General features: G+C 42.0%; 1 protein-coding gene across 6 annotated transcripts in view; it reads left to right on the plus strand.

Moving 5' to 3' along the window:
• The window catches only part of CCDC149 (coiled-coil domain containing 149), a 101,182-nt gene that overhangs the window by 26,964 nt on the left and 47,848 nt on the right, over positions 1–26,370 (plus strand). For 5 of the 6 annotated variants that reach the window (XM_081062381.1, XM_081062380.1, XM_081062377.1 and 2 more), the window contains exons 2-4: positions 4,456–4,617; positions 6,201–6,239; positions 20,971–21,078. In XM_081062381.1, coding sequence (XP_080918507.1) covers positions 4,456–4,617; positions 6,201–6,239; positions 20,971–21,078 — 309 coding nt within the window. Of the gene's footprint in view, positions 1–4,455; positions 4,618–6,200; positions 6,240–6,941; positions 7,059–20,970; positions 21,079–26,370 lie in introns of those variants that run through there. The other variant, XM_081062379.1, reaches the window with a different exon arrangement.

Below are 26,370 nucleotides of genomic sequence, written 5' to 3' on the forward strand. Positions count from 1 at the left end.
GCCCTTTCTTAGCTTCCTTGTGCTAGAAATACTAACTCAATGTAGTAAACAACTCCATGAATATTTTGATTTTCTTTTGGGGGTAAGGGCGGGTGGCACAGAATGCTTAGTTTGTCAGGAATTGTGGTTCACGGGCTTAGCTCTACAAAGATCTGGATTCAGATTCTGACTCTGCCAATCCCTTGGCACATTACATAAACTCTTTAAACTTCACTTCTCATGTAGAAAATGAGCATAATACTAACACAGTAACCTCATTGTGTTGTGGTGAGGATTGGAGGCGATCATACATGGAAAGCATTTGTCACAAAACTTTGTTTTTTGTTGTTGTTACTGGTAATAGTGATAATGTTAATCCTCTTCGTCATTGTGGTGACTCAGCAAAAGCAAACAGCAAAGACAACCGCCACCATTTTCCTACCTCCCGTTCTTTGATATGGACTGTATTAATCACGATGGACTAAGTTATGCTCTGGTAACAAATACCCACCAAATCTCTGAAAGGGAACACCACGAAAGTTCGTTTCTGGATCACACAAATTTCTCTGTGGACTCAATGGACGCTCCAGGGCAGTTGTCTGTGCCCTGTTGGCTCTATACTCGAGGCTGTTTTGTTCCCATGGCACCTCCATGGCAACACATGCTTCCACAGTTGTTGCAACAGGGGAAGAGAAGGCTTGGAGATTCTTACGCTGATTCTTAGGTACTTCCACCTTTGAAGGGACTCATGTCTTGGATAAAGCAAGTTATAGGGCTCTGCCTTACTCCAAAGCAATGGGGAAGGACAGTCCCACCGTGTGGAAAGGAGAACTGGCAATATTGGAGAGAGGCACTAATGGCGATCACATAGACATTTGGCCTTTTCTCATTCTGTCATCAATTGCTATCGCAAGCACAGCTTCAGCACCCCTTCTAACCAGGTAGTTATCCTGAAGCCCCTGCTATATAGAGTGTGGAATTGTCATTGTCACAGACAGTTTTGGGGAATCATTGAGCTGGCTCTGTCCTAGACAAGGCAGAGGTAAAAACTGCTGGGCGCTTGAAGTGCGTCGTACCTCCTGGGCTGGAGCTCCTCACCACCATTGCTTTCCCTGAAACCCTTCCCCCTCAATGACATTGGATGAGGTGTTAAAACTGAGGGTTCCTTAAGTGGGAGGGCACCCTAGGAACCCTCCTCATTTTCCAAGTATGGAAGCTTAGGCCCAGGCAGTGTGTGTTTGTTTTGTAGCTCATGTTCTGTGGCTTTCCCAGGGTTCCAGCAGTTCACGATTAGCTAGCTCATCGTTACACCTCCATCTGGACGGTAGCCTCCTGCCTCTCGGCCTAGTGATTTTCTGCTGTCCACCTCCTCCATCATCTATACTTACTCATCCGTCTTTACGAGCCGAAATGTCCCAAGCACAGTAACTTGGCTGGTCTGGCTTTCTGTTCTATTACTGGCCCCTTCTAAGGCTGAGGAGCAAATCCAAGAATTTGCTGCTTGTTGAGAGCTCCAACAGGAGGATCTTCAGGACCTTTATCTTTCCTTCCAGTTTTGTTGTTGTCGTGCGTTTCCCATGGGGCAGGACGATCGGACATGGAGAAGCTGTCACCATTTTACAATCCTAGTGAGAGATTCCATCCCATTCCTCAATACCTTCCACCAAACACAAGACCCCCAGGGTTTCCTATTGTTATTTTAATGAGACTGCATATATAGGATCTTTGGCCAGATGCAGTAAAATACGGTCTGTGCTTGTACTTGTTTAGAACCACTCTGCGATACAAAAGGTGGCACAGACATCTCCAGAATGACTCTGAGACCGTGCCTTCACCGTGAACTTGTGGGTGGCCATGGTCTCCCCGTCCTGCCAGACTGTTGTAGCCGGTTCTAACTTTTGAGACATCATAAAGCTGGACGCCTCCAGAGCCTGGGTTTTCAAAGTGTGGATAGAGTAAGAATTACCTGTGCCGTGGGCTAACAATGCAGGTTCCTCAGCCTGCCACCAGGGACTCTGATTCAGTAGGTCTGGGCTGGGGCTCACCAATCTGCCTTTTCACAAGTATCCCAGGGGGACATAGAGCAGGCTTTTCTAGGCTTCCTGTTGATATGGCCACGCCAGGATTGGGGGGACAGCAAGGGAGGCATCCCCATTTTGAGCAGTTTTAGAAATGAAGCTTCAACCTAAGATTTCTTCTACTGATGAAAATAATTGCCATGGAATAAAATTTTTGAAATTCACTGTTCTAGACCATAGTAAGCAGAAGAGAGAGTGGTCCAGCAGTGGCTTTCTAAAGACTACCCTTTTCTTGGTGTGGCTCCATCCTCTATACAGAATGTGTTTGCTTTCTTCCCGTTTAGAGGAGTCATAATTGTCATGTTTTCCATGCCCTGAGGGAAATCAACCTGCAGTGATCCTGCTCCTCAATTCTGGTCACTGGCTCTTAGTAGAAGCCTCTGTGCCTGTTTTCTGCAAGGTACCTTAGACCCAAGGGAAGGGCGTCTCTTACTGCCCCATACAGATTCTGAGGCCTCACTTGGATCATGTCTTGTGAGAGAAACGGCTGCTCACTTGGACCCTAAATGATTGCAGTTCAAGGTCAGGGAACTTGGATTTCCAGTTTGCCAATAAGTGGTGGTCCTTCCCTGTTCCCTTTCAGTAGACCGGTTGCTACAGCTGATCTCGCCTACTGTACCTTACAATGTTTCCACGAGTTGGGATTTTCTTCCCCAAAGTCAGAAGACACTGATTATCTCTGGGGCCTCAGATTTGGATCCGATAAATTGAAAGGACAAAGGTGGCCGCCTTGGTGCCACCGATACTAATAGCAGTGACAAGGAAGCTGCTGATGACGGGCAAAGAACTGAAAGCACAAGGGCAGATCTGTTCAGTTGTGTGTAAATGGTATTTTTTTGCCTGTGAAATCTCAATACCTCCCTTAGGACATTGCAGTTGAGATTTCTGAGCCACTCTCCTTTGATATTTACTTGTTGGGGATTTTACTCTTGAGAAATCACTGTGGCAACAGAACCATTTTGCTTCCATGAAGACGATGTCAAAGTCTTAAAATTCAGGACATTTTAAGGCAGGATTCCAACCTCATTACTGCCAGGAATAAGATTCATCCAAGGTGGAAGTGTCCTTTCTTAGAACTCAAATCTGTCTCAGAATGGTTTTTCTTTTCTCTTTGTTTTAGAAGCTAAGCAATTACTTTTCTTTTTTAAGGAAAAAAGAAATTGTGCTAATGCACAAAACTCTCTTTTTCCCCTTTCATTTATTTGAAATTGAACTTAACAAAGTCAGTTCCGAGCGAGCACTATATATGAGTAATGCTTTTTGTCCATAAAAGAGCATTGACTCAAATGGTACGGGAGTGCTGATTCTCTCTGCTTTGTGTGCGCGTCCATGATGACAAAGTGCTCATGTCAGAGTGTATAATGAAACTATAAATTGTTTTCATGAATGCTCTGAATTTGGTCTTTTACGGGGCAAATTCCAAAGGTATTTAGTGCCACATTTCACATATGTGAATAACACCAGACGGTGCAGTATAGCCAATAAAAGTCATGAAGTTCCCGTCAGGCTCACACTGGCCATGTGGTGGGTGATTGTCAGGTGAGGGTGCTTCACAGTAGAGGGAATGGGGAGAAGGAGGATGGAGACATCCTGTAACTCTGAGGAAAAGTTCCAGCAAGGTATATTGGACTGTTTGGGGATAATTCAAAGTGTGGCTAAAATAGTTAACTCATAAAGTTAGTGTCTGTGTGGTGGGTGCCTGCATTGGAATCATGGAAGTTGTACATGTCTTGGCCACATTGGTGAACAAAAATTCTCAACTGAGAAAATGTTTTCTGGGTTGTGTGGGCAGGTGCAATCTATTGCAGTGATTTGTGGTTCAATTACATTATTTTTAATAACATATTTTGTATTTTTTTATTATAGACGCCATATGGGTTTATTCTAGAAAATTTAGGAAACACACAAAAGCATAAAGAACAAAATTTAAAAAAACAACATGTAAATCATTTTGCTACCAAGAGCTAATTGTTAATAATATACAAAATTTTTATTAAATATCTTTGTATATCATTTTTTAAAATTTTTACATAATCTTACCTGGATATATAAATCCTTCTTAAAACAAAATTGGGACCCAGCTACCTATTTATTTATCTATGTAATTTTTAAAAAGTATTCCACTTTTTTACTTATTTGTCGGTTAAATTATTTTATCCCAGTTTGCCAAAGTTTGTAAACATCCAAGATTTGGGTTTTGTCATGAGGAGAATACATCAGGTGCATATGTCAGTTACTGACAAATGTCTCTGGATATAAGATTTCTAAAAACAGACAAACAAACAAAAGGCAACAGAACAAAACAAAAAAACAACCCAGTAGTGTGTGTTAAATCTAGTATGTTAAGTGGAGGCCTGTTGATATTTTGACCCGTCACTTGGATTTGTTTGTTTTGCAGTACCTGGTGTGTAAAAGGAAACTGGAGAGTAAAAAGGAAGCCCTGCTAATCCTCTCCAAGGAGCTGGACACATGCCAGCAGGAAAGGGACCAGTACAAACTCATGGCCAATCAGCTTCGAGAACGCCACCAGTCCCTGAAGAAGAAATACCGGGAGCTGATCGTACGTGTTACAACGTCATGGTGACACTCCTGTTCCCTCATTAAGATAGTAGGGCAGTTTAACATGCTGTTTCTACAAAAAAAGGATTGATCAAACAGGATTGGATCAAACAGTTCCAAAGTGGAAAAATTAAGAAGTGAAAGTGCTCACCCCTATTTCCTCCGCAACCCGTCCGTCCCACTTGCTAGTTGGCACGATTCTGGATCCAGACTGCTAGCTGGGGCACCTATGAAATAACACATGTACCTAGGTGTTTGTGTGTGCCCATTTAGTTATTTATTCATATAGAGTATTTTTAAGAGGATTTGTATTATAAATCTACGCTGCCTAATATAGAAGCCACTAGCTACACGTGGTTCAATTTCACTTTAAATTAATTAGAATTAAATAGAATTGAAAACTCAGTTCTTCAGTCTCATCCCATTTCATGATCTCAGTTCTATAGGTGGCTGGTGGCAACCATACTGGATTGCGTTGCTAAGGCATATTTCCATGGTGGCTGCTCTGTTGGACAATTAGATCCAGGACATTTCCATCATTGCAGAGTTCTGTTGGACCGCACTGTATAAATGTTCTAAAACTTGCTCTTTTCACTCAACACATTATTTTGTCCATGTCTCTAGACCATACATACAAATTTAGTTCACTTTTAAAAAACAGTTGCATAGCAATATTTCCATACTTTTTTTTTAACCTTTCCCTTATCCTGGGCACTTAGGTTTTCTCTAAGTTTTCATACAGTAAGACTTTTAAGGATGCAAATTATACCTCACTGGAGGGTGCTAATGACACAGTGCTATTTTGCATGGTTGCTTTTTGTTCCCCTTACTCATACAACTTCTTTTTTCTAAGTGTTGACAGTATTACTAACATTTAACCATTTGTACCGGGATCATTGAGCTGTCCTGGAACAGCAATTGAGTAGATAGATTCCTTGGGTTAAAATAGTGTTGACTTATCTACGGACAGCATTACCCAGAAGAGTACCAGTTTGAGCATTTGTGTTCCCAGATGGTACACAGGTGGAGGAGCTGAATCCTTGTCAGATAAAAATCTCTCATAGGACTGGAAGTTCTCAGTTAATTTTCTTTTGAGTATATCCTTTCCTCACCCCTACCCCCCAAATTGTTCTGCCCATAAAGAAAACTCGTGTGTGTGTGTGTGTATGTGTGTGTGTGTGTGTGTGTGTGCGCGTCCCCACTACTGTTCCTTTGGATCTAACTAGTTAAAAGAGGAACTCAACTCAAACCAAATGAAATATTGTTTAAGTTTCGGCTCAGCTCAAAAATAATTTTGATAAATCCAGTTGGTTTCTTTTAAAATGTTTTGGGTTTGCATAGTTTTAGGAAATATATAGGTTTGGTCCTAAATGGAACTGATTCCTTTGAGGTTTTTCCAAAATAACTCTGGTTCAGTTTATAGTTAATTTTCTAAGAGTGTATTTGAGCTTGATTCAGCACATTGCTGGTTGCTGGGGCCAGGAGTGGGAAGAGTCTGGACTTAGTTCTTAATTTGGTTCAATTCCTTAAATCTAAGCACAATTGTTTTTTCTTAAGTAAAATGTTGTATTTGTTTTTTTGTAGGATGGAGATCCCTCACTTCCTCCTGAAATGAGGAGACAGGTAAGACTTACTCCTGATCTTTGATAATGCTCAGATTTTTCGTATTGCTGCCTTATAACAATTAGGGGGATCATAGAAACCCCACAATATGTAGAGAAATCTTTTATTTTCCGGAATCCTTTTGTACTACTGTGGGGAGTGAGTGGTGGGGAAATAAATACTGATGGCAAAGAGCAGTTGAGGTGGGGTGAAGGGTGAAAGAAACCCAGTGAAGTCCAAGAGGGTGGAAGAGGGCACCCCGGTCGAGTGCATTTCCTTTCTTGTTGGGAATTTTGTTGGGAAACCATGCGTAGAGGCTATAGTACTTTAGCTTGCTGTTCCCTGGATTGATACTGTTTTGCCATTTAGCTTCTACCACTTAGGACTTTAAAAAAACATTTGAATTTTATTAATTTATACTTTAGTATAGTTGTGTACAGTATTATATTAATTTCAGGTATAAAACATAGTGATTTGACATTTATATACCTTAGGATGGGATCACCGCAATGTCTAGTAACCATCTGTCACTGTACAAAGTTATTACAATGTTATTGGCTAAATTCCCTACACTACATCCCCATGACTTATTTATTTTATAACTGACAGTTTATACCTCTTATTCCCCTTCACCTTTTTCACCCATCCCTCCAACCCCCTCCCCTCTGGCAATCATCAGTTTGTTCTCTGTTTCTGAGTCTTTGTTTTGTTCGTTCGTTTGTTCGTTTGTTTGTTTGAAGATTCCACATATAAGTGAAATCATCTGGTATTTGTCTTTCTCTGTCTGACTTCTTTCACTAAGCATAATACCCTCTATGTCCATCTGTGTTGTTGCAAATGGTAAGACTTAATTTTCTTTTTCTTCCACCGTGTGTGTGTGTGTGTGTGTGTGTGTGTGTGTGTGTATGTATATCTCACATCTTTTTTATCGATTCATCTACCGATGGACACCAATCACTTCAGACTTAAAACCCATATTACCAGCAAAACTCACAAGCTATTTATATTCTTTTCTCTGAAATGATAACCAACATTGTTCACTGAGGAATCCAATTTTTACCCACAGATTTTAGATGCCCATTTTTATCAATGAACAAACCCTTGTTGATCTGTTTCTGGACTTTCTGTTCTATTGCATTGAACTTCCTTTACAGTCCTGTGGTCATACCACATTATTCTAGTTTTACTTTATAACACTTTTAACATCTGTAACTCTTCTTCTCTTTGCTTTTCCTTTTCAGGAAGATAAAACTTACGTTTTATCATTAATGTCTAGCTGTTGGGCTGCTTAATCTGGAATTGTTAGGTACCTTTGTTTTTGGTGGCTATGAGCAATCATCTTTGCCGAGATCTTAGAGTTTGTTAGTATTCACGAAAGAGTTTTACAGTGTAAGGGAATTCATATTCTGTGACTTTATAATAAAAAATTTACATTGACGGAAGAGAATCTGATGAATTTCAGTAAGACTGGCTAGCTGTATTCTTACAGCTCTAAAAAAAAAAAAAAAAAAAAAAAAAAAAAGTTCAATGTCCTAAGCATTGGCTTTGTAGCTTTTAATATAGCATTGGGATTCTGTCCTTTGAGGATTTCGTGTAGAGGTGTGAGCTTGCACTCCGCACCCTTCCTGCCTGCGTTGGAACCACTGACTTGCTGCATGACATAGGGTGTGTTGGGTCCAACAGACAAAAATTCTAAACTGCTTAAGCAATAAAGGAATCAATGACCTCCCATAACTAGAAATTCAGAGGTAGTGCAGTCTTTGATTGCTGTAGTCATCATGTACTGGGTCTCTCCACTGTACCACACTTAGCAAATAAAAATGCAAACAAAAACACAGGACACCCAGGTGAAGTTGAATTTCAGACAGACAATTAATACTTTTCAGTTTAAAAGTATGTCCCATGCAATATTAGGGACATAGCTATGCTAAAAGATTATTCATTGTTTATCTGAAATTCAAATTGAACTTGGCATCTTGCATTTTACTGACCAGTCTATCGCTGTGCCAATTTTAATGTCAGCTTCCTTTAAACTTAGCATAAGCTTTCTTCTAAGGATGATGCCCCTAAGCAGGAGAGCCAGAAAACCCAACCATGGAGTATAAATCCTTCCCTCCAGTCTGATTGGGCCAGGGTACGACATGTTCCCATTCCTGGTCTAGTGACATTCACCAGGAGAGTACTATATGAGGTGTGATCAAACAATACTGTGAATGTTTAAATTTAAAAAAAAAATTATTACAGTAAAAGACACATTGCCATTAATCCCCCTCAAAATACTCCCGCCTTGCTTTGAACACCCTTATCCCATCATTCTTGCCACTTTCTGAAGCAGTTCTGGAAGTCCTCTTTTGTGAGTATCTTTAGTTGTGCTGTTGTGGCTGCCTCGATGTCCTGAAGCATTTTGACTTTGGGGAAGAGCCAGAAGTTGCACAGTGCTAGATCCAGTGAATAAGATGTGTAAGGACACACCAAAATGTTTTTATTTGACAGAAATTGCCATACCAGAAGCGATGAATGACACGGAGCGTTATCATGATGGAAGATGATATAATGCACACTTTAAAACACACCTTCTCTCCACCATAGCTCACATCTGACTGACTGCACCAAACAAGTTGAAATTTGTCACACACTGTTACTAAGGTGCGACATGCCACTTCCCATGTTGAATGTCCCTGTTTTTCTGTTGGATGGCACTTTGGATGGCAGCAGCATTCATCATATTTTGTGATCACAATGGAAACGTTCCATGTCACACATTGCTCCTGGTACAGCAATTTCTGTCAAATAAAAACATTACGGTGTGTCCTCATCCACTTTATTCACCAGATCTGGCACCCTGCAACTTCTGGCTCTTCTCCAAAATCAAAATGATTCAGGATATCAAGGCAACCATGACAGCGCCGCTAAAGACACTCACAAAAGAAGACTTCCAGAATTGCTTCAGAAAGTGACAAGAACAATGGGATAAGTGTGCTCAAAATGAGGGGGAGTATTTTGAGGGAGATCAATGGCAATGTGTCTTTTACTGTAATAAATTTTTTTTATTTAAACATTCACTGTGTTTTATGATCACACCTTGTACATAAACTGGCTTAGATTAATCACCTTGGATGGAAGGGCTGTGAGGGAGCCAGCAATGACACCCACTGAACTACTTGTGTGGCCTTGGGAAGGTTTCTCTGGTGTCTGAGTCTCAGCCTTCTTATCCATAAAATGGGAATAAATATGGTGCCCAACATATGTGTGGCTGTAAGAAACAAAGGAGGTAAGATAAGTAGAGTCCTCAGTATAATACCTAGCACAGAGTGAACATCAATAAATGTTATCATCCCTATTCCTCCTCACTGTTCCTGTTTTCAAAAATCAGTTGTATGGTAGTATGCCCTTATCAGGATCCTTTTGGTTGCACTTGGCAGCTTGAGGCAGCTTGGGCTAGTGAGAAGGTTCCCGGCTCATAGGGCCTCAGAAGGGTTGGTTGAGCAGCCACTGTGGGAGGCAGAAATGCAGCCAGGCCTCAGGAACAGCTACCACCAGGACTCAGTGTCCCAGACCCCTCCTCTGCCCCAGCATCCTCTGTGTCAGCCATAATTCCTTTCTGTGGACTTGCTTTCTCTGAAGAATGGGAAACATGGCTGCTAACGGTGCAAGGGCTACAGACGCCACATCTTTGGTTGCTAGAAAATGCTCCCCGAGTCCTAGGGCCAGGCTCAGCGTCAGTTGGGCATGGCCAGGCCTCCTATAGATACAAGGCAGCCTATACTATTGTCATGTTGAAGGGGTGGTGGGTAGACAGTGTTGTAATGATCTGCTCAACATCCTTTCTTAAGACAGTCTGAGCATGACAAAGAATAACGATGGCAGCCAGTGTTTCTGCATATTCACTCTTGCAGTGTGCCAGACCCTCTCCCAAGCACTATCTGTGGACGATCTCATTTAATTCTCACACAACCATGTGAGGTAGGTGCTATTATGATTATTGCCCTCTGACAGGTGAGGAAGCTGAGGCATATAGAGGTCAAGGGAGTGACCCAAGGGAAATGACATCATTAACTGGTGATGGAGGCAGAGTGTGAACCCCTGCAAGTCCACACTCATGCTCAGAACCACTATAACTCAGAAAGTACTTATTGGGCATCTTAGGGGTGTCCTGTGCTAATTTAGACAGTAGGGGCACAGGGGTGAAAAAAGTCAGACCCAAATCCCTGAGCTTATGGAACTTGCACTGTAGTTAGGTTGACTAACTACGTCCCTTCTGTTTGCCCAGGATTGTCTCCATATGCACCTCTCTCCAAAATGTCTTGCTTTAGATCATAAATAATATTGTTATCTTAATTCTAGTAGGGATGCTATGAACTGACAACAAACACAATAATTAAAATATGTGGGATGTTAAGTGGGAATCGATGTTATGGAGAGAAAATATATAGCCCCAAACAAACCAGCACAAAATCCTGGCTTAGTAGTGGAAGAAATGTCTTGATAATCAGTGGAGGAAAATAGTTCCAGGATTTGGAAAAATGAAGAACCTGATCTGTTTTAAATATGTATTTTAAAATTTTGTTTACCTTTAGTTAGTTAATTTGTTTAAGTATGTGATTGCGTTTGGGGCATCCTAACACCTTATGTGCCCGCTTCATGAACTCAGTGTGGGGAGTTTTTAAGGGCATTACATTTTTAAGTGCTGGTTACAATGAAACTTTCCATTTAGTAGACAGCTTTGGCCTACATGTGCCAGTATTAGAAGGGAAAGGCACAATTATTTTACAGGAAGCGGATAGAAGCCTGCACCCTGACCTAGTGTACCTTGTGTGAGCAGAAGGCACTGGAACAAGAACCAGCTGCCGGGTTAACAGATGGGACATGAAGGTCACAGATCAATCTATTGGAAAAGAAGAAGATGCCGAATAGAACATCTTGTGTCCATTGGCCTTGAATCTGTGGCTTCCATTTCTTGACGCAGAAGAAAGAATTTCTATGGTCTCTCCTTACTGGATTCTTCCCCCATTCATTTCTCGACTCAGGAAGAGACAGCTATGCTTACTCTGTTATAGACTGAAGGTTTGTGTCACCTCTTCCCATCCACCCCCCCAGTTCATATGCTGAAACTCTACTCCTCCTTCTCACCCCTTGTGATGATATTAGGAGGTGAGGTCTCTGGGAGCTGGTTAAGATTAGATGAGGTCATGAGGGTGGAGCTCTCATGATTAGCAGTACTACCTTCCAAGGGTCACGAGAGAGCTTGCTTTCTCTGCTCTGCTCTCTTCCATGTGAGGACAATGGGAAGTCTAGAACCTGGAAGAGGGCCCTCACTAAAACCTTACTAAAACCCTCATCTCAGACTTCTACAACTGTGAGAAATGTCGGCTGTTTATAAGCGACCCAGTTTATGGTATTTTGTGACAGTTGCTCAAGCTGACTAAGATACACTCCTTGTTGGACTTTCTTCTTGTTTCACTTCCATTTCTCTGGACCAGTGGTTCTTACACTCTTGTGAATCAAAGATATATTTGAGAATCTGATGAAAGCCATGAGCCTTTCTTTGCTCCAGAAATGGTACATGTACTCACCCACAAAAATTTGCATGTAATTTTATAGATTCACAGACTCTCTGCAGCCCATCCGTGGATCCTTGGGGTTCTTTGGACTGCATTTAAGAGCTGCTACTCTAAATGTGTTGAGGGTTCTTCTCAGATATAAGTAGAAACAATACCACATTCTCCATCTTTGTAGTGCTTTGTGCTTTTCAGAGAACATGTATGTGTGCCTGGCTGGCTGGCTGGCTGGCTGCAATCTTCCAACTATCTTCTGAGGTCACACTGGTAAGTTACATCTTTCATAAAGTTTCAAAGGCACATCATGGGCGTCATGGATTCAAATTTAGCACTTCCACCTGCTCGCTGGGTGATCTTGTGTAACCTTTCTGAGAATAAATTTCCTTTTCTTCAAAATGAGCATAATAATGAGACATATGCATAAAGTTCTTACGAGGAATTGGTGTGATAATGCTTACTTATAATGCTCACTGTCTTGTAACAGGTGAATGTCCCATGGTGAGTGCAAAAATGGGTTGCCTGTTTTAGAAATTTTTCCTGTGACTTGTCCAAAGTCACACAGTAGGTTAATAGAGCAGGACTAGAATCCTATCTTGTGGTACAGCATTTGTGATCAGGCGTTTTGTTCTAGATTGAATTCTTAGAATGTCTGAGTGGAGAGGAAGCATAGTCAATATGTAATGCAACCTATTTTGCAATGCCAAACATTAAGTGCTTTATTCAAAGCCATCTGCCTAGGCGTGATGGAGAACCCGAAACTGAGTTAGGAATTTTTACCTAATAACTGGCCATAAATTTTGTCTACTTTTTTTTCTTTTGTCTCCTCCTCAGAGGACAGACCAGAACTTTCATGTTTGTAGTTCTAGAAATAGAGTTGTCAAGGCTTTTAGGACTTAGAATCCTTTTTAAAACAACTCCATTTCCAATGGCAAATCATCTGTTAAAGAAACTGTGAAGAAATCATGACAATAGTGATTGAGTTAATAGCTTCTCGTGGGATATGGAAATGAAAATTTCTTCTTGATACTCCAGGCAGAACTGTACACAGAACACCTCTTTGCAGCAGAGGTTACCAGAAGATCTCAAACGACACTTTAAATATTTTTCTTTGGCTAAACAAGCAGTTCCTCCAAAGGAGACAAAGGGGAATTTAAATTATCTGGGTTAATCTTCTTATAAGGTGGGGTTTTTGCGGGGTCCCTGCAGCACATTTTCCCATGCAGACTCCTGGAGTAAACAATCAGACCCCTCTTTGTCTTTTTCAGTTTTGATTTCCAGCAGACCTACCATGGGAGGCATTGCTCCTGGTCCAGGAGGGAGCCTCTGCTTTCTTCCCTTAAAATGTGATGGCTTATTTAGACGGTGACATGCGCCAGGGTGACAACCGTGGAGAAATCAGAGCATAGAGTGACTCTTCGTGCGATGGGAGGGGACCTTTAACTTCAGTAGAAAAGTCTTCTTGATCAATCTTATTGAAGTCCCCGGTGACTGCAAATTAGAGTAACTTTGCATCTGTGACGTGGTTTGGTGCTCAGAAACTCAAACTTCCTTCAAAGGTCTTGAGTGCTTTCAGAGGCTTCTGTCATCACACTGAACAGTACCATTTTACTGTTACATCAGGGAAACTGGGAAGACATCCAGCGTCCAGCCTGTGGGAAATCTCCCAAAACATAACAGTAACTTCCTTCTGAACACTAATGCCTCTTGCCACACAGGCCCTTTGAATCCTTGCAACAATTCTGTGAGGAAGGTGAGAGCACCCCCCTCCCTGGCTACCCCCCCCCCATTTTATAGATAAGGAAATTTAAGCTCAATGAATCTAAAAAATTTGTGAGCTGTTAAGGGAGTCACTAAGTGGCAGATGCAGAATCATAATGACAAAGATTAAGCAAACATTTATTTAAATAGCAACCTCCCAAACCTATTGAGGAGTGTTTGCCTGTGGGCTAGAAATGCATTCATTTGCAAGTGTGTGTTTTGAGATTATGAGGTGGGAGTAGGCTACGGAGGGCTCCCTGCACAGCCGAAATACATATAGGGAATAAGCTCTCCAGTGGTTGTTTTTGGTAAATCAGAAAACCGTCACTGTAGCCGAGGTCATCATTTTGGCAGTTGCTATGAATAGAGGCCCTTGCTCAGCAAAGCTAGTTTCTCTCTAGGAGTCGCCACCGACCAAAGCAGTGGAGTAGAAATTGCAATTAAATTCGCTATCAATCACACCTCTCAAGCACACTCATGTTTCATCACGCATTTTTTTTGTGTGTGTGGGGTCTTTTTTACATATTCTTCCTTCATCTAGTACTTTCCCCCATTGAAGGTGTGGTTTTAAGGGGACCAGGGTATCAAACTTTTTAACACCATGTGGGTGAGCAGTGTTTTCTAAATCTGGTCTCTGTCTCTTTCTCTCTCATCCTCCTTTTTCCTTACTCTTATCGAGGAAGTGCCTGGGACAACGTTTTACCTGTCTCTCTGTTATACGTTTTTTCCCTTCCATGTTTGAATTCAGGTTGAATTCATTTGAATGTCAGCAAATTGAGAAGTAACGTACAGGGCTTCCTGGTAACACATCATTTTTACACCATGGCGTAGAGTAACTTTTCCATGGCTAGGTTACTGAAAGGACGGATATGTACTAAATGACAAAGAGTCGGGATGACTGAGGGATTGTTCCTGAATCATACCCCCCCACCCCCCATCCCCATCACTGGTCTGAATTATATAAGAACTTCAGGTGAAAACAGGTGGCCCGCCTGCCCCTTTCACTCCTCTTTCTAGTGTCTGGGTGAGTGCCAGGTGGGAAGGTTAATCTTACACTTGTCATCACTTTCTTTCATTTTGTTTTTTTATCCTCTATCCTCTTAGGTTCAATGAATTTAACTCACAAAAGCCAGATGATCGGGAGAAAAATAAAAGCATACAATTTTATGAGTATTTTACCTGCACGTGAGTTCAGAGAAAATAAGTGAAATTCAAAGAACTGGTTATAGTCTGGGGCTTTTATTTTAACAAAACAAAGGGGGTTTGGGCTTCAAGGGATGACAAATGATAAGAAAGTGTCTAGGAAACATATGAGGAAACTGATGGAAGATAAGGGTCATTTTAGTTAGGGCTGTTTACAGTGCCAGCTCTCCATCTCAGGTGATAGCAGTTGCTCTCCTCTTCCCGGTACCAGAGAGGACAAGACACTGTCACAAAGAGAAACGTATCCCCTGCTTTTAGGCAGAAAAGGGGAAGAAAGAGAACTCACTCTGTTGATTCTCAATTGCCTTCAGCTCAACATAATCCTATGACAAAGTGGCATATTTAGGAGCGGTATATTCTTATCCCTCCGTGCCCGTCTTTTCATTTCTTACATCATAGAGAAAAGTGGTATAGCGTGGATCCTCTTCTCCCCATCTCAATGATTTAGGGCTCTTACGACCAGTATCCTGAAATCCCTTTCTTGTGAGCCGGTGTTAGTTACTTGATCATTGAAAACAGGAGCTCTTCACGGTAATTGTCATTGCCAAATATAATATATCGTTTTTTAAGACTCTCCCATCACTTCTTATAAGTTTTTAAAAAAATGTATTGAATCTAGAGTGTAAACGATTCTGACATGTTTTTTGTGGCATTATAAGGGAATTGAAACACAGTGATAGAGGCAAGAGCTCCAGTTTAGGATACAGCAGGACTTGAAGAAAGATGGGAGAACAGCTCCCTTTACCCATGTGAGGAATCTGCCTCAGTGAGAATTTCTACAAAAAAGGGGTGCCCTGGGGCGAGATACACACTGGTCTCTCAACTCCCAGATCTCTGCCTTCACAGCTATCAGGGTTTGTAGCCTTCATCTCTGTGTAGAGAGAATTTCCATGTACCTTACCTTTCCCACAGCAGGGGCTGTTCTTGGCGAAATGCTTCTGCAGATATCAGTTATAACCGGGGATTGAGTTGTTCCTGGACAAAGGAAGGAGTGTCGGAATGGAGAGCTGTAATACACGTTCAGCCTTGGTTCTCCCAGCTGTATTTTTATCAAATCTCTTTTCACTCCCTTCCCCATCCTACTTTTAATAGATACACTTCTTGCCAAAAAGAGTGACTTAAATATATGGATTCTAAAATATATTCCACTATATTCAGCATTCCTCTATGATCAGAGCTAAAATGTCAACCTTTAATGTTGGCCCTGGCTGGATCTGAATATTTAAAAGAGGCTTCTTTTTAAGCCTTTTCATGTTTTCCTATTTATGCTCCTCCGTGCCCTAGAGCTTTAGAGGCAATAATCTCTAGGTTTTGTTTTTGTTGCCTGTGAATCTTTCCCAGCCGTGGATGGTCCGCCACCTTTCCCCTGACATTTCCTTTATGTAAGTGCTGCTATTCTAAACTGATGGTCGCGGAGTCCTTCTCCATAACACAGAGACAAAACACTCTGCATAGTTGATAAATTATAAGCAGGCCCCACATGTTAGCTTGATGGATTGTTATAGTGAATACGTGAGTCATGGGTGTTATTTTTGGTCAAAAGAATTGCGTGAACTTTCCTCCTCTATTCTGAGTCCTATGAAATGTACTACTTTCCTTTTCCTTTTTTTTATTGTTTTTTGGGTTTTTTTTTTTGTTCTTCTCTAAGGTATATGTCAAAGAATTAGGTACCACATCAGAATAGTCATTTTCTAGTTTTCAAAGTTATTGTTGTGGAGTTGAGGAGGTGGAAGGACTGAGGAGAAAAGAATTGTGTGTTGACAAGTAATCCAGCCTGTGAAATGTAAAAGAAAATTACAAGTCACCTGCTTTGAAGCTGGGGCACCTCCCCACCCCCAGCCTACCCTGGGGGTCAGTTTTAAAGCTGGTGTAGATTTACTGAGAACTCACTTGGAGGAGATACGATGCTGATTGACTGTCATTTGGCAACTACCATAGACACGCCTGACTTTATTTTGCTAGATTTCTTTTCAACCAAGCTGCAGAGCAAATCATGTCTGACAAGCACCTCAGTAGGTCTCCGAATCGTGCTTTCTAAAAGCAGCCCTGTCCTCTGCTTCATGCATGTATCACTGGAAACTGAGGTATATACCCGGTGCCTGCCCTGCTCTAATGTCTAAATACCAGGGAGTGTCACTGAGCTCAGTGCTGTTCAAAGTGAGGCCCACGGATCAGTGCCAGGCTGTAAGCTGCTCTTTCTGCACAAGCTAAGTGCAGACGTTGAGAGTAAGTGTTCAGAGACTTTGACAGCAATCACCAGCATAATGTTATGTCTGTTGCAGCTAACAAACACTTGGGGTCTTGAGGTCTTCTTCGGTTCATTTTCCTAGTAATTGATTTTTATTACATTTTGCAAAAGTACTGGTCTGTGACAGGGTAGAGGTAGAGAACCAGTCTTTCACCACTGATAGATGGAGTTGTACCATTTTAGTTACTGCAGTTCCGTTGGTGAGCGAAGGTTAGGGTCTTCCCACCCACTTGAGGAGCTTGAGCCATTATTAATTCAAAAAGGGAAGGTTCAGGATATTGCAGATTTTTCTCTTTTTTTGTCTTTTATTAAGTTTTCACTGTTACTCTTGCATGCATTTCTTTCTGAGCATCTCTTCCGCCATTTAAGAAAAGGCAGGTTCCTGTGAAGGTGAATTTTGCTGTGTCTCTTGCGGATGGGGTGCTGAGATGCCTGACTGTGTTCAGGCAGCCGCTGGCTCCAGGAGGCGGCCTTCAGTCAGAGGAGCCTGCCTACTGGGGCTGCTCCTCCCTCCCTCCTCTGGGCCAGTCACTTGGCCTGGGGGCCTGTCCCTCCATCTGTTGGGAAGGGATTATGCGTGCCGAGTTAAAGCCACGTAAGTGTTCTGGAGCTCTGTGGAGGAAAAGCAGAGGTTGCCCACTTGTGATAGTTTCTGTTAAGGAGGGAGAGCCACGGGATGGAGGGGAGGAACCAGGAAAAGAAAATCAAGACTTGAATCATCTCTCCACTCTACTGCAGTATCTGGGATCAGTCTGCACCTCGTCTCCAAAGTGGCAGTCTCGCAATGCAATGGGGGAGAGGAAGAGAAGGAGGCCAGGTGCCTTTCCCACCACCTAGAATTTGCCCCTGGGGTAGCCACAAGGCTCGTGCTCACTCTCTTCTTTTTCAAGTCTTGGTTTCGATGTGGTCTTCCGTGAGCCATCTGGGGCCCTTTCCCCTAGCACACTGTTTCCTTTGCTTGCTCTGTTTTTCTCCATAGCACAGATCATCCAACTACAGGGTTATGGTTTATTTATTGCACTAGAATTGGAATAATGCAATGTCATCTATTAGAATGTAAAGCTTACAAGGGAGAGGGATTTGGCCTGCATTGCTCATTGCTGTATCTCCAGAGTCTAAAACAGTGCCTGGCACGTGCTAGGTGCTCAATTAATATTTGTTGTATAAATGAATGGATGAATAAAGAACACCGAAGACACAGGATCACGAAGGAGCCAACTGTGTCCAAGGAGGCTTTTGGCCACACACACCCAATGCTTCACTGTGGCTGAATTGGGGCAAGCGGAAGGGCACCATCAAGGTGGGGTTACCACCCTGTAACCAGCACCTACTGTAGGTAAAGTACTGTCGTAGACGTCCTGTGGTCATTATTCAGTTGTAGTAGCCAATCCTCACAGGAAGTATGTATGCTTACTCCATTTTACAGGTGGGGAAATTCAAGAGGTTAAGAAACTCGCCCAAGGTCACCCAGTCCAGGAAGGGGCAGAACCTGGGATCTAACTTAGCCTATATGATTCCACTGAGAGAAATTTCCAAAAATAGTCCATTGGCAACAGAGTTTCCTGTTTCTTTGCTTTTCTACCTGTAAATGGGGATTACTTTTCCTTATCCTTCACCAAATCTTTATCTGCTGAGAAAGAAAATCTGGGAAAATTGGAATATAACTATTACAAGATATGAGCTTTGCAGATATGGGGTTGAAAAATTAGGTAGCATTATTGAGGTAATGTTCACAAATACGTGAGTAGAAATCAGAGCTTGGTTAAATCCAGCCATTGGGGATGAGTGGGTTTTTTTGTTGTTGTTTTGTTTTGCTTTTTAATGCAGGACTCTATGCTAGGCATTGGTTTTAGTGTTGTTAATTATTATTATTATTCCAGATCCCTCCCTAGGCTGAGACCATAACCTGCAGGCTCAGCACAGTATCTCTCATTTAAAAAAAAAAAAAAAAAAAATATATATATATATATATATATATATACACACACATATATATGTATTCATAGAGTATCTATGAGGTGCTTCAGGTAGATCAAGTAGGGAAAAGAAAACTCCTTGCCCTTCATGGAACTTCTATTTAGTAGGGAGAGGGAGACAGGAAATAAATAGCAAGCAATAAACCACAAAGTACACTACATAGTATTAAAAGATAAGTGCTATAGAAAAAAAACAGTGTAGGGGAAGAGATTCGGGAATCCAGGGTAGAGGTGGGCAGGTTGCAGGGGGTCCAGGTAGGCCCCCTTGAGACCATGAACTTTGAACAAAGGCCTTGAAAAGGTGAGGGTGTGAGCCAAGGGGTGTTCTGGGGGGAGAGCATTCCAGTGAGAGAGAACAGTGCAACAGCGCTGAGCTGGGATCATGCCTGGTCTATATGGGGAATAGCAGAGAGCTGGGGGGAGGCTGAATTGGGGGAGAATACCTTGAGGGTAGACACACTGGCTGCCCCGATAGATGGAATATAAGTGATGACACAGTGAGGCGTCAAGGGTGAGCCCAGGTTTAATCTTTATATTCTTTCACCTTTATTCTCTTTTTAGTACCTAACATAATACAGTATTCCTCAAAGTATTGAAGTCTTTGGAGATTTACCCACTATGGTTGTACTAGTGTCTCAATGTCTTTGGATCTGGGTTTCTTCAGCCATAATGTGAAGGGAGGCTACAAGATAATCTTTAAAATCCCCGTGTTGATTTCAGAATGATTCCTTTCCAGGAGTCATATTCTGATTGCTTGCTTGCTTCCTTCCCTCCTCCTTTCATTCATTTATTCATCACAAGCTTTTAAATTATTTGCTGGAACACAAGTACTTTCTGGAGCAACCTGAGGAATCACAGAGAACAGAATCACTGCCTTTCCATATCTTGTGGTCTTGCTAAGGTTAGATAAGAATATGATAAGCAAGGTGAAAATTATAGCAAATTACAGCTAGCAAAATACAAATAGTACCACAGAACAAGAAGCCATGGGAGGTTAATCGAACGGTAAGTTACAGGTTTGAGCAGGTGAAAACATGTACATAGTTGGGGAGAGTCGGCAATTCCGGGTTTGGGAGAAAGGGTAGGAGCATGATCCAAAGTGCCCACGTGCTCTGGGAAAAGGGCAGTGATGGTGTGAGATGAAGTGGGCTTCAGAGGGGAGGCTGGCTAATGGACAACCACCCACACAGGTGAGAGGCATCTGGGTCTGAGTAGGAGGCAAATCTTAAGGAAGGGAAGACGTTATGAAGATGGGACTGGCAAAGATCATCCCGGCTGTTCGGCATTATGGGAACTAAAACAGGGGAATCAGTAGGTTGGAAAACCAGCCCAGGAGGCAGTTGCATTCCTCTGGATCCTGACTTCTGAAATGTTGGCACATTACTCGTCTCTTCTCTGGCTGCTTCCTTTTGAGATGAAATTCTGGGCTAGGAGGTAGCCAAGAAAAGTTCATTAAACAAGATCCATTTGAAGTTAAAAAACCAAACAAGGGAATGAAACTTTTCCTATATTGGTGGCCCAAATTTTAGAATTGAAATCTATGTCCACTTGCAAGATATTTAGTAAAGAGCTCTTAAATTCCAGGTTCCTCCCTAGGCTGGGACCGTAACCTCCAGGCTCAGCATATTATCTCTCATTTCAAAAAACATTTATGGACTGTCTACTAGATGCCCGAGGTAGATCAAGTAGAGAAAACAAAGTTCCTTGCCCGTCTTTGTTTTTTTTTCTTTTTTTAAGTAGATTATGACTGACTCCTCCATTACTTGTCTATGGGCCATTTTGGAAACAAAGAATATCCCCAAATTGTGGTTCATGGCCAACTTCCTTTCTCTCCATGAGGTTGTAGTGGTGTGATTTGCATGTTTGCTGCATTCATGTATGTGTTTACTCTAATGTGTTTTGTGTGGTTCAGCTGGTCTTGGACGCCAGCCTCTATAAACCTAATAAAGCCTCACATTTGTCCCCTCCTCCATTTCTGATTGTACTTCATCATGTATTGATATTTCCAGGCTAATCTTGCCCAACTATTGCGAGATTCTCAAGACCGAAATAAACACTTGGGAGAAGAAATTAAAGAACTTCAGCAAAGACTTGGAGAAGTCCAGGGTGACAATAAGGTACTGTGAATATTTAAAGGGAAAAAGCTCTGTTGAGTAATTGTGCACTAGAGGTGTATGGAGAGCATATCAGAAAAAATGTAATGCAGCATTTGCTGAAAAATTTGTTATACATTTTTACATTTGCAATGAAAATTCATAGTTGAGCATTTCTTGTCTTTATGACGTGTGTGTGTGTGTGTGTGTGTGTGTGTGTGCGTGTTTCTGGGTTGCTCTAAAATATTGTCGCAGCCCATTGTAGAAGTTTCATTATATTCAGTTTGGTGGCAAATAACATTGTGGTTGAGGGCAAAATAAAACCCAAATGCTATACTTTCCCCCTTCTATACAAATAATGGATCTGTGGCTCAGATGATTTGGAATTATTCACATTCGGTTTTGAATTTTAAGTAGTCATCCTACTAATTATGTTCACATAACCAATTTATTTTATTGCTAAATTTGGCAATTTGTATGGAACATTGCTCAAAATCCACTGCTTGGTATTAATCAAACTCCCCTGTTGGCAACGTTAATTATAAAATATGAACTCATAAACTCCAAACTAAATGTGTGTACTCTCTCTCCCAGCTGAAGCTATGAACAAAAGTACAATTGAGAAAAGGAAGAAAAACTACCAAAGTTTAATTCTGTCTCCACAAATAATTTCCCATTTTGCCAAGACAGATTTGTTTTCAACTCCTTGCCAGAGGCACCTTTCTCAACAGAGACGGCCCTTGGAGTTTAATTCAAGAAGACTACGTGGAGGGGAAGAGGTGCTTTCGTAGGAAATATCTTTTACACATGACTAAGTTCTTGGCAAATTTTGGTGATGATCATAGTTTCTGAGAGTTATTGGTTGTTGGAAGGCGCCATTTTGAAAAATGTTCATGCTTTAAAAAAAAAAAAAAAAGCACTGGAAGTGATTGGTTACTCAAGAACTCTTCCATAACAAAAGATCAGAGAGGATTTTCTGTACTGCTGGCTTGAGCCAGTCCGCCTGTGGGAAGTCTTCCTCACACAGCCTCTTCTCCACTTAATCGGCCTTTAAACATTTGTTTGGATTTAACATACATTTGAAAAATTAGGCTTTACTATTTCCAGTCATGAAATAGGAGGTGGGAGAGAATGCCTTTTTAGGGGGGTTCTGATTAACACAGGACAAGCTAATCAGGCAGATGGTGTGGTTTTATACATCATTAAAAGGATTTAAGCTCTGTAACCTAGGTAATTGGTCAATAATTAAAGGCCACACCTCCTTAGTCACTTCCTCAAGTGATAACAGCAGGGCAAGGATTTCTAGAAAATACAGTGAAGTGTAGTAGTTTCTATTAAATCCATAAAAATACGGCAGGAATTTTGGAGACATTATAAACTCACAAAATACTGAAACATTTTGAATGTGATTTTTGAATTCATGGTTCTTCTTGACTGATTTTTTTTTCTTCTGTTCTTTTCTTTTTCTTTCTAAGCTGCCCCTCACCTCCAACTTTCCTAAATCCACCTCTGCCTCATCTTTTGGTCACTTCTAATTGTATCACCTTTTGGGCATGAGATATTTGAGAAATTAACATTTGCAACTGATATTTCAAGGAAAGAAAGGAAGGGTGTGTGTGTGCATGTGAGAATGTGTGTTTATGTGTGTGTGTGTGTGTGTGTGTGTGTGTGTGTGTGTGTGTGTATGTAACACTAAACCCCTGGCCAGGGCTTCTGTTGCATTGGCACCGTCTGAATTTCATGATTTGCTTATGCTCTGGGTCTTTATTCCAGTAGCTAGACGCATTTATCAAACTTTGTTTTCTCACCCAAGGTTTAGAATTTAGTGACTCATATTCATGGTCTGTGAAGTAATTCGCCTGCCAAAAGGTGCAGGGAAGGTGTAATCATGTTCAGCAGACCCCATATCTCAGTGTCCAGCCTCTCCCCCTCAAAAAAGGCCAACTGCAGTGAGCCCCAGAGATTTCATTTATTCTCATTTGCATCTCGAGTTCTAGGGTTGGTTTATTTTCAGCCCTCCCGTGAGTCACGGTCATGCTCCCACTTCCCCCCACCCCCAATCAACGTTAAGGCCAGATTACTCATTTGATAATGACACCAGACATCTTGAGAAACTCAGAGACCTTCATTCAAAAGTGCTGTGACCATGCGCTGGAGAATGGTTTAACCCTTCATTCTTCATTTGTTTTATTCATCCTGTGGCTCTGCTCCAGCCTTTCTATGGTCCTCTGAATCTAGTCCCACCTTCTTGCCATGGTGGGCTAGGCCTTCCATTATTTGGCCCCATCTCTAAACACCAGTGCCCTCATCCTTCAGCCCTGTAGCACTAATTTCAGCCCCTTTGTTGATCTCTACTGTCTTATGCCTCAGGGCCTTTGCACCTGCTGTTGGCTCTGTCGGCAACACTCTTCCCCTTTGCTTGCCCTGCAAACTCCTGCTCATCTTTCAGGGCATGGGTCCAATGTAGTCTTCTCTAGCTCTTAGGGGCAGGTTCTTTGCATGCCCACAGTGCCCTGCCCTCTCCCCTCTGCTTGCATGTAGGTGGCCCTCCACCCCTAAGGTAGTCTCTTTACAGGCTGGATTCCTGACTGGTTTACTACCGTATCCCTAGGAATTAGCATTCTTAGTTCCTGATATGTAGACATTATTTGATAAATCTGTATTGAAAGAATGGAATGGAATAAATGAATGAGTGAATGAATGAATAAAATGCATAAATAAAGGGAATACAAATAAAACCGAAAGGATTCAAAAACAGAAAAAGGATACAAGAAAATAAGTGAACTGACTGCCACGCTGGTTATCATAAGTCACTCTCTTTGTGGCATGAGGAGTAGTTTAGAAATTTGGAGAAAGGTGCTAGCAAAGCAAACAGTTTCCATTAAAGAAAAAAATCAAACCACAACCAAGCTCAAGGTGAGAGACCTTGGGAAGGCCTCATGGAGAGAGAGAAGAGGGTCCAGTGCTGAGCCTTGGTGGACACGAGGTAAGGTCCACCGTTGGCTAGGTGAAGCCTGTTTAATTCAAGAATACTAAATGATTGCTGTTGTCGGACTCCTAACTTCTCCCTTTTCACACGGGGGCTGATGGCATCATTTTATGAGCAACCGTTGAAGTGGAAGATTTTTATCTCCACGTTGCCATTTTAACTGATGACCCTTATCCATATTTGGGAAGCCCAGCTTCTAGATGTTAAGTACATTTAAGAAACAAGGTGATAGGAAATTACTTGCCTTGGATATTTTAAGGTAGACTAATTTTTCCATTTGTTCAGCTAGAGCCTTGTAACCCTACATGCCATAAAGCATTTTCAAACAGCCTCTTGAAAGATTTGTTGCCACCCTTGCTTACATACAGCTTAGCACTCACATGGGGTAGGGGGTTGGTTTGTGTGACGGCATGGGGGTGCTGTGATCAGACACCACCTGCCATCTCTCTGAACAGTGCCCAAGAATTTCTCGGAGCTCCTGAATGGAAAACCCCCCAATCCAAACCAGAGGAGAGGTGTAAAAAGAAAAACCTACTAGACACCCTCCCCTGCCTTGATAATTTTAGTTCTAAAAGGTTAACAGGAAAGAGAAGGCCTGTAGAAATAGGAGGACACACACCTCCACAAATCACCCTGGGAAGGCTTGTCCCAGGTGCTGAATTGTTCAGGTTTCAGTGTGTCCGTCCATGAGGAATAAACACCAATTCAGTACGTGGAAAGCCCCAGACAGTGCTGGGCCTCAGTGGGAAAAGCAGCCCATTGAGAGAATGGGAGCTCCCCATCCTGCCCCAGAGGTCTGCCTGCTTCCTCTTCTGGACATTAAGCAAAGAGTGGATTCAGGGAAGGGGGACCAGGGGGAAGAAGGAGGCCTCTGAGAATTTAAGGATTACGAAGAGTCAATCGGCAACACTAGCAGAGCACGTGTGAATCACAAATATCCGGACGTAAGCTGGTGGACCAGCGAGGTCTCCGAAAGAGGAAGCCTACAGTAGTTGGTAGTGCTTTGCTGATTTCCATGAGGTAACCGCTGATGCCGTGACCAATAGCAGGCTACCAGAGTGAGGGCAGTGAATGTGGAGTTGGCAAGACTGGCACTCCAGGACAAGCCAGCTCCAGTCTGCCACTGCCGGCTCGTGTAGTCTAGTAGGTCCTCAAATAACGTCGTTTCATTCAATACAGTTTCGTTATAACCCGTTGATGAGAAAAAAACAAAAATCGATTCCCAGCTGGGGCCTCTGTCTTTGTGGAGTTTGCACATTCTCCATGACTGCCTGGGTTTTCTCTGGTTCTTTGGGATGTGGTTTCCCCCCACATCCCAGAGATGTGAACATGAGGTGAACTGGAGTGCCTGCATTGTCCCAGTCTGAGTCACTGGGGAGGGAGGGGAGGGGGGTGGCCCTGCCATGGAAGGGCGTCCTGTCCCGGGATGGGTCCCACCTGGCACCCTGAGCTGCCAGGATAAACTACAGCCCCTTGAAACCCTGTCCTGGAATAAGCAGGTTGGAAAATAATTATCTTACTTGTTTTTAATAATCTTTCTTAATTGGATGTATACTCACATTTATTTTAGTACTTAATATTATAAGGGTTTGGGTCTTCATTTAGAAGTTTGGTGATGTTTTTGTGACCAGACATATGCCATAGCAACTTACCTATTGTTTATATCAATTAGCCTCTGGTAAAATTGGTTTCGTTACAGTTGTTTCACTTAAAGTCACCGTTTTCAAGAACCTACTGACAACGTGAAGTGAGGACTTACTACATAGTCCAATGGGTCCATCTTTGGAAATTTTTAGACCCAGGTTTATATTCTAGCTCTGCCAGTTACTGTCTTCGTGGCCTTGGGAAAGTCAATTTTCTCTTCAGGTCTCAGTTTCCTCATCTATAAAATGGGAATAATAATACCTCTGACAGAATTGTTGTCAGGTTACATCGTTTATTCATCAACACATAATTGGGGACTTGCTATGTGTTGATTAATGTTCTAAGAGCTGAGGATACATCAAGGAATAAAAAAGACAAGGCACCCATTCTCACAGAGCTTATATTGTAGTTGGGGAAACAGGCAGTAAGAAAGTAAAATAGATAAGTAAGATCATTAAACAGTGGTTAGTGGTGGGAAAAAAAGAAAGAAGGACCATGAGATTTAACAACTCTGTGTGTGTGTGTGTGTGTGTGTGTGTGTGTACACAATAGTAAGTGTTTGTAAAGAGTGAAGCATTGTGTCTGTCACCCAGTAAATGCTCAGTGAAAGGTAAATGTTGCTGGTATCTTCAGCACGACAGGGGCCCAGACTGGCTTAGAATTCTCTTGTACAAGAATTCCAC

This window comes from Rhinolophus hipposideros (assembly GCF_964194185.1).
Source record: "Rhinolophus hipposideros genome assembly, chromosome: 1".
In the NCBI taxonomy this organism is placed as follows: domain Eukaryota; kingdom Metazoa; phylum Chordata; class Mammalia; order Chiroptera; family Rhinolophidae; genus Rhinolophus; species Rhinolophus hipposideros.